Source organism: Cervus elaphus, chromosome 26, assembly GCF_910594005.1.
Source record: "Cervus elaphus chromosome 26, mCerEla1.1, whole genome shotgun sequence".
Lineage (NCBI taxonomy): Eukaryota > Metazoa > Chordata > Mammalia > Artiodactyla > Cervidae > Cervus > Cervus elaphus.
Genome location: NC_057840.1, coordinates 32967105 through 32975142, shown reverse-complemented (window position 1 = coordinate 32975142; position 8038 = coordinate 32967105). Strand labels below are relative to the sequence as shown.

The 8038-nt window shown below is 43.0% G+C and overlaps 3 protein-coding genes across 5 annotated transcripts in view; 1 reads left to right on the top strand and 2 right to left on the bottom strand.

Annotated features, from left to right (window-relative positions):
- Window positions 1-290: 290 nt before the first annotated feature.
- Window positions 291-1754, bottom strand: LOC122684211 (thioredoxin-related transmembrane protein 1-like). Its single transcript, XM_043888208.1, has one exon. The coding sequence runs from the start codon at window positions 1752-1754 to the stop codon at window positions 828-830; it is 927 nt and encodes a 308-aa protein (XP_043744143.1). The 3' UTR covers window positions 291-827.
- A 69-nt stretch (window positions 1755-1823) lies between these two features.
- On the bottom strand, window positions 1824-2342 carry LOC122684214 (60S acidic ribosomal protein P1-like). Its single transcript, XM_043888210.1, has one exon. The coding sequence runs from the start codon at window positions 2199-2201 to the stop codon at window positions 1875-1877; it is 327 nt and encodes a 108-aa protein (XP_043744145.1). The 5' UTR covers window positions 2202-2342; the 3' UTR covers window positions 1824-1874.
- A 3923-nt stretch (window positions 2343-6265) lies between these two features.
- The window catches only part of LATS1 (large tumor suppressor kinase 1), a 39286-nt gene continuing 37513 nt past the window's right edge, over window positions 6266-8038 (top strand). Inside the window, exon 1 of one of the 3 annotated variants that reach the window (XR_006337955.1) lies at window positions 6266-6731. The gene's annotated coding sequence lies outside the window, so the exon portion shown is untranslated. The remainder of the gene's footprint in view (window positions 6732-8038) is intronic. The other 2 variants (XM_043888203.1, XM_043888202.1) reach the window with 2 other exon arrangements.

Here is an 8038-nt window from a genome sequence, read left to right as displayed (position 1 = left end):
GTTCAAGTACAGGTTCAACAAGAATGATGTAAAATCTGAAACAGGCAGCCAACATTTTAAGTTATCAGATGGCTTTTCACTTTAAGTATTCTTCGGTAAACTTCAGTTTGAAACAATTTATTAAAACATGAAAGATATTTCCAGGAAATTATCCAATTTGGAAAATAAAAAATGTAACCCATGGTAAGAAAAATACAAATCATACACTGAACACAGGAGAACAAAAAAGGCAACCAACCTTTATAAACTTTCTAAACATATCCTGTATTATCATGGGTAGAAAACTGTAATTAAAGTAAGGTAGTTTTTATTAGTCGCATAATCTAAAAATATGAATAAATTTTGGACTTTAAAGGAGATAAAGGGTTTCAGAGTTGTTACTGAAATACACATTTCTTGAGACAATGGGCAAAGTTCCCATTAATGGGAAATATGTTCTCTTCACACAGTGAAACTGAGAAAAATTATATCAAATGAGAAATCTTCTTCTCTAAAGTAATCTCCTTAAATACCTCAATAATGCAATACTTGGGAAATGTAATTTTCAACACAGACTTGAAAGTTATTATGAAACAAACATACAGAAATCTTATTGCTTGGCACCAGATTTTCCCAAAAATGAAAGAACTGTTTGAACCACCATATTGTTTTCAAATCCTATTTTTTCACAGTGCTACTTTTATTTTCAGAAGGTAGACTGTTCAACCTAATGACAAGCTAGACTGAACCTTGCAATGTACAAGCAAGTCACAGTTCACTTCAAACCAAAACAAATAATTGATCTTCTGTTTCTGCCAAAATCATATGAAAATATTTGTAAAAATTAACTAGGATTTATCTGTGGCCAGTGAAGGACCCACAGAACGTTGTCTTACAGCATTCTGTGCAAAGTCTTTGTTTGTTCCTTCTTTGCTTTCAGATTCCTCTTCTGAAACATCTTCTACATCAGCCTCTTGTTCTTCCTCCACTTTTTTCAAAGGTTGAGAAGATTCTGGTAGTAATTTTCTGGAAGGGCATGCCTGGGGTCTGCGCCTTTTTGAAGGACACAGGAAGTCCGCCACAAATATCATGAAAAGTCCTAATAATAGTCCTGAAAGCAGAGTTGCTAAAGCAAACACTGTATATGATCCCCAAATCGGTAATCCAAGGTCTTCAATAAAATAGTTATGGCAAGTCCTGTTCCACATAGAGAGCCGAAAGAGTGCTGACATGCTACTCATCAAAATAGAACCTGGACCAAACCATGATGAAACGGGTTCAATACTTTTCCACTCTTTGTCACTTAGAAAGTTTATGAAGTCCTTCTTAGTTCTTGGACCCTGATATCGCCTAAATTCACCGTCTTTACAATGATAAATAGTAGGAAGAGCAGTTATGATAAATCGTCCACTTAGTCCTGGCTGCTCTGTGACATCAACTTTTGCAACATTAACTTCAAGATCTTCTCCCCATTCGGCAAAACTTTCCCATTCTGGTTGAAGATTCTGACAAGCAGGACACCATGGAGCATAAAATTCTATCATCCACTCTCCTTCCAGCAACTCTCTCCAGTTCTCGTCCGTGATGATGCCCACGTCGCTCCGCCTCCCATGGGCCCAGGGAGCTCCCCAAAGCAACAACAGCAACACTGCCACCGGGATCCGGAGACTCCCGGACGGCGCCTTGTCGGCCGTTTTGCCCACCCACAACAACCGAGCTCCATTTGTCTTCTTTACTTGGGAGCCACATAAAGCAAATTTAATTTCTTTCAGCATATATTCAGATATTCAAAACTACATATTGTAGCTGCTTTGGGGTAAACTTTTAAAATCTCTAGTGGTTTCTTTTTTTTTTTTAACAGCTCAGCTTTTTATTGAATGGGTTACTAAAGAGGTTTAGTCAAAAAGACCAAAGCCCATGTCATCATCAGACTCTTCAGATTCTTCTTTCTTTGCTTCTACTTTCTTCTCCTCAGCTGGGGCAGCAGCGGTGGCTGGTGCAGCACCAGCTGCCGGGGCAGGTCCACAAGCCCCCACATTGCAGATGAGGCTCCCGATGTTGACATTGGCCAAAGCCTTTGCAAACAAACCTGGCCAGAAAGGCTCAACATTTACACCGGCTGCTTTAATGAGGGCATTGATCTTATCCTCCGTGACAGTCACCTCATCGTCGTGCAGAATGAGGGCAGAGTAGATGCAAGCGAGCTCAGAGACGGAGGCCATGGTGCGGGCGAGTGCTAGGTGAGGGCTGCCAGGCGCGGTGCTAGTCGCCGGATGAAGTGAGGGCCTCACCCCAAAACGGCCTTAGCTTCCTCGGAAGAACCGAGCACCTTAGCGGCAGCGGAGGAAAGAGCTCTTTAGTGGTTTCTTGTGGGCAGGTTCCCTGTCCCACCTTTTTTGCCCTTTTTGGCTAAATCCGGCTTACCTTTCTGAACTCCTTTTAGGTGTCATTTTCTCGAGAAACGCTTCTCTGGCCTCTTAACAATCTGGGCTAAATTGTACTCTGCATCAAAAGCCCATTGTGCAGAGCTTGTACTGTGCTTACTGCCATCTGCTGAGCAGCCTGTCTCCCTCTACTGGACCATAAGCCCAAGAACAGGGCCCATCTCTGAGTTAACGCAATATCTGATAATAGTAAGCCCTGAATCAGTCTGAACTAAATTAAATTCACAATTATGTCTTCCCTTTTTTAAAAAAAATGCCTCATTTGCCGAAGAACACCATTAAAGCGTGACTTCCAAAATTAATACTTTCTCAGTGGTCTCTGCCTTGACTTGCTAAGAGTATGACAGAAATCTATCTTGGTTCTGGGTACAATATTCCTTTGTAGTGGCTGTCTCAGCCTTTTCTAACTATTTTGATACTTGTTCAATTAGACTGCTAATTTAACTTACACCTTTAATTTTTCACACCTGATACTCCCTAAACCATACTTCCCTATTCTAAAGTTAACGCCAATGGTTTTGATTCTTGGAATGGGTGCATCCTTCGTGGTTAATAAGACAAGTGTTATGTCACTTTAGGAAAGAGCTAATGATCACCTTTCAGTCCTTTCTGCAGAAGCTGATCATTTTAGAATTGCCCAGCATGCTTGCTGCACCTTCATGCCCTTGGGTTAAATGGACTATAATGCTTAGGCACACTCCTAGAGTCTTCCCAAGTATCAGTGACACGCAAGTCATTAGTATTCGGCTACAGTTGTTGAAATATTTGTAAACCAGCCTGATTTTTGACATTCGGCCCCATTCATTTATCTTGTTCACAAGGCTACTGTGAGAAAAACACCTGTGCTATAGCCATCTTCCTAGCCAAATTTTGGCATAATTGAAAAATTCCTTGTCCCTTGAGAATAACACTTCTATTTCATGGTAGTGTGGAAACGTCATCCATTTAATAATCCATTCTAGAATCTTGTCTAAGAAGCATACTAAGTTCACTAGTGTATAATTTATATCAAGCCTTCATTTAAGCTTATGGTATCAAGATATCTAGCTCAGACTAGTTAGATGATCTGAAGCAGTAGATGTGCTCTTGTTTTACAGATTATGAAATCTGGGTAGAGCCAAATTATGATATGCAACTGTTAAACTATTTCATTGGTATCATTCTGAACCATAATGTTAAGTGGCAATACAGAATAAAATAACAAACTAACAGTCTCAGTGGTAAAGAATCCACCTGCCAATGCAGGAGACACAAGAGACTCAGGTTCGATCCCTGGGTTGGGAAGATCCTCTGGAGGAAGAAATGGCAACCCACTTCAGTATTCTTGCCTGGAAAAATCCCATGGACAGAGGAGCCTGGTGGGCTATAGTCCATAGAGTCGAAGAGAGTCAGACAACTGAGTCACTGAGCATGCACACACATACTCGACTACAGTCATCTTAACATCAAAACATTTTCAACACTTCACTATATTAGAAGAGAAAGCCACAAAGGAGGGGGGGGTGAGAAGACAGAATTAGGGAGAAGAGACTAAAATCTAGCTGATCAGGTAAAAAATTTTAATTATAAACAAACTGTCATGACTGGACTTGGGGGGAAGAACGGTTGACAGCCCAACATAGCCATCAGATATGCATCAGTTTTCAAAATTTTTGTACAGACCATGGAAATAAGCTAAACTGTAATTAATACCAGACTGTAAAATACTAGCTGCAACAAATCAAAACACACTATACTTACTCCTGTATAGTATGGAATCAAAATTTCTTAGCTAGAGAGCCTACAAGCAAGGATGCCTCAGTAGTAATGAGCACAACTCGAACCCAGATTTGGTTTCTAACAACATTCTCCCAATAAAAGGAACCAAGACTCCTTGGAGGGCAAGAAATAAACCAGGTAGTTTAGAGTATTTTGCCGTGCCAGAAAGTGAGAAAGGTTTTTTCGTTGTTGTTTTTGTTTTTTTAAGTCCACAATGATGGGAGTATGTCACAGGGACACAGAAGCTAACTGGAAGAGTTCTTAACAGCCAAAGCTGGAAAAATTTGATCAATTTTAAAAACTCCCAAACTATTTCAGAAATATCCATGAGTCCACACTAATAACGTTTGAAAAAAACTGGAGAGACAAATCTGCTCAGAATTCCAAATAATTTATGTAGATTCTCTTCTCTCAAGAAGGTGGAACACAATTCTCCACTCCTACATGGAGAATACGACTACTCACAGTTTAGAACCTTCCCCTAAGATATTCTGAACTGGGAAGGCCTGTGTTCTCAGGACCACAGTGCTCTGCAGACTTCTTCCATGTGTGCTGCCTCTGTTCCTACAATCACCCAAGCATAACATTTGACCCCTTACATCTGTTGATAAAAACAAAATGAGACAACTTACTCTACACAAAATAAATAAGCAACAAGGATTTGCTGTATAACACATGGAATTACATTCAGTATCTTGTAAAAACCTATAATGGAAAATAATCTGAAAAACATATACATTTAGAACTGAGTCACTGCCGTACACCTGAAACTAGCACAATATTGTAAATCAACTACACTTAACAGCAACAAAAGCAAAATAATCTTCTTCCATGAAGCATTGAAGAGCTGAATAGGCCAAAGCTGGACCAAGGGTTTTCCATCACAGCGACACAAAGACCTTCAAACACAATGGCGTGTATTGTCATTCTTAGACATCCAGCACTCCTAGTAGGTATTTCCCTTGTCTTTCGCTTCCACCCGCTCCCAGTCTCTGCCATTTTTCATGTTGTTGGTTGGTTCTTCTCTTCTGAGCACTCCCTCTCTCCTGCTCTTTTCTCTTTTCTCCCTTGGCTTCACAGGAGTAAACCTCTTAATATATAGTGAAATTTCCTGAGCTCCTTGAATTATCCTGGAGTTTTCCCAAAGACAGTAGTTTTTGGAGATATCCACCTTTAGGTTTAGAGAGATGAAGAGCTTAAGTTCTGAGGGCTGGTGACAGAGGTGACAAGATTCAGGGAGCAGTCTGCTCTTTCAGATACATAATCCTTCTAGAAAGGGCAAGCTGGCCCGTGAACATATTAGATTGACAGAAGTCATAGAATGTTGAGGCTGAGATACCCTGCAGGTTACCTAGTTCTCCAGTTGAAGACAGTTAAGACCTAGGGCCACTTTGGGTCATATTTTCTACAGACTCTGTGATTGTGGAATATAGATTTTCAACCAACCTCTCCTGGAATGTAATCTTTTAACAAAGGGTTTCACATTTGAACTTCTGCATACAGTAGCCAACAACGAATTCAACATCAGAAAAAAGTCTTAAAAAGTCTCCTCTAGTTAAAAAAGGATGAGATATTTGAAAATACTAACTGTATATATTTTCTAGAGGCAGAATTGGCAAAGAGTCTCTGTACAATGGGTGGAAAGGACCTTTAAACATCATAAACTCAATGATCCTATCCAAAACTTTTAATTCAGTCTAACAAGAAATAAAAGCCTCTTCTCGCGGTCATCATTATCCCAATTAACAGCAATAATAACTTCCTCTTCTACCGATTCGGTTGGCCGATCAAAATCTCTAAACTCCCTAGTCTGTCCTGGTTCGAGAATATATTAATCCGGCTGATTCAGCAAATTCTTAAACTCAAGAATTCACTCGGGGATAGTGCTAAGCAAAATTCTACTTATTTCAAAGTCTCTAGAAATCCCGAATCCCGAATGTCCACAGCTAGGTTTCAGAGCTCACTGCTGTTTCCTTTTGAGAATTAAACTCCTTCAGATACGCATCTTTTATTCTATATTCGGCCACAGAAAGCTCAAATTAATAAAAAAGAGACACTGAAATACATGAGTGGGCTTGGGAGGAGGGAGCCTGACGCCACCAGACTGGGCGAGTCACCTGGGCAGCGCGAGGCGGGGGCGACGCAGCTGGCGGACACGCAGACTAGCGGGCGACCGCAGAGGGAGGGAGGCCGCAGGCGGCGCGCTCGCTCCCCGCCGCCAGGCGGGCAGAAGCCCCCAGTCCTCGGCCCCCGCGCAAGCGACGCCGGGAAATGCCCACATCCGGGAAACCTGCAAGGGAGTGCGGCGGCGGCGGCGGCGACACCGAGTGAAAGGCAAAATGGCGGCGGCGGCGGTGGCCTGGTGCTGAGGGGAGAGCCAGGTCCCCGCGACCTCCGCGACGGGCCGCGCTGGCCCGCGGCAGCCCCCCGGCGCCTCTGCCCGCCCTGCCCCCTCGGGGATACTTGGGATCCCCGGAAGGGCTCCGGCCGCCTCGGCGCCCGCCCTCGGGCCCGTGGCAGCTGTCCAGGAGCCCCGCTGTCCCCCTGCAGGTAGGTCCGAGGCTGGCGTAGCGTGTGGGGCGCACTGTCTCCTCCAGAACCTGAGTTGGCGGGGCGGTGGCCGTGGGGGCCCACGCCCATCCCCGCTGGCGGGGGTCCAGGGGCTGCTGTGGACGGGCGGGCCGCGGTGGCCCAGTGCGGGCCCGATTTGGCTGGTTGCACGGACCTGAGAGGAGCCCTGCCCTGGGGAAGCGAGGCTTGGCCGCGCCCGGGGCTGCAGGAAGAGCCCCGGGCTTTGAGGCCTTGGAGGTTCAGGTTAGGCTGGGAGGAACCTGTGCCGCTGGAGGCCTTGGGCGAACTGTCTTCTCTCACTCCTCCACCCTTATCCCCAGCGCGCTCGGGTCAGCGGTATTTAGGAAGGAGGGAAAAGCGAAAAGTGGTTCTGAAGGAAATGTGCAGCAAAAGAGCCACGGTTCTTTCACCCCAGAGGAACCAGATGCTATATACCTTGAAAAAATTCTGGGAATTTCTGTTTACAGTCCTCTTTAAATAAGGTACTGTACATAGTTGGAGGGGGTAGGAGAGCTGGAGGGATCATTACGGAGGAGTGTATATATAAACACAGAAAAGGAAGGAAAGGAAATTAAGGGGACACTGTTTATTATAACTTCAAAAAGAATTTGTATCACAAAGAATGACTTTCAGGTGACTTGATTTCACCCCATTCTCTCCGATTGAAAGTTGTTTTCTTTAGTTGAAAGGACTTCTCTAAGGGAGCAAAATTTAATGTCTGTTGACCCATATGTTCATATTATTCAAAATATATCGTCGGGTAGAAGTTATTCATAAATCTGGTGAGAAATAAGTATAATCTCACACACAAATAATATTGTTTCACTCTAGTTTGGGAAATGGATTTGAATCAGAAGCTTGTCAGGCCTTTATGGATGATATATTGGAGATTAAGAATTTTTTTATCAAATTAACTCCATGTGGAAGAAGAGGTAGGACTCTTATCATTGGAATGAATATTCTCTGCTAAGGTGTCTACATTTGTGATTTAATAAATTGACAGACAGGTAAAATGAGCTTGTTGATTCCCTAAGGCAGTGGAGGAATTTGACTGATTTAACAGTAAAAGAAGTAGCATTGTGTTCCCCTGATCAGCTGCTACTGCAAGAGAGTAGATCACGGTACACGCCAGGGAAGGCACACTTTCTTTGTGCTTGAATATTTATTGAATGTGACTCAGCACTCTTCAAAAGCAAATCATAAGTGCTTCTGCTACATATTTTTGATATGATATATAGATTTCCTTCTGTAGGTTCTTCGGTTTTCTTTTTTTTAAGTTTCTGTTT

What these genes read in the sequence shown, in the direction of transcription:
- LOC122684211 (XM_043888208.1), bottom strand. Translation starts at nt 1,754, where the DNA reads ATGCTGAAAGAAATTAAATTTGCTTTATGTGGCTCCCAAGTAAAGAAG.
- LOC122684214 (XM_043888210.1), bottom strand. Translation starts at nt 2,201, where the DNA reads ATGGCCTCCGTCTCTGAGCTCGCTTGCATCTACTCTGCCCTCATTCTG.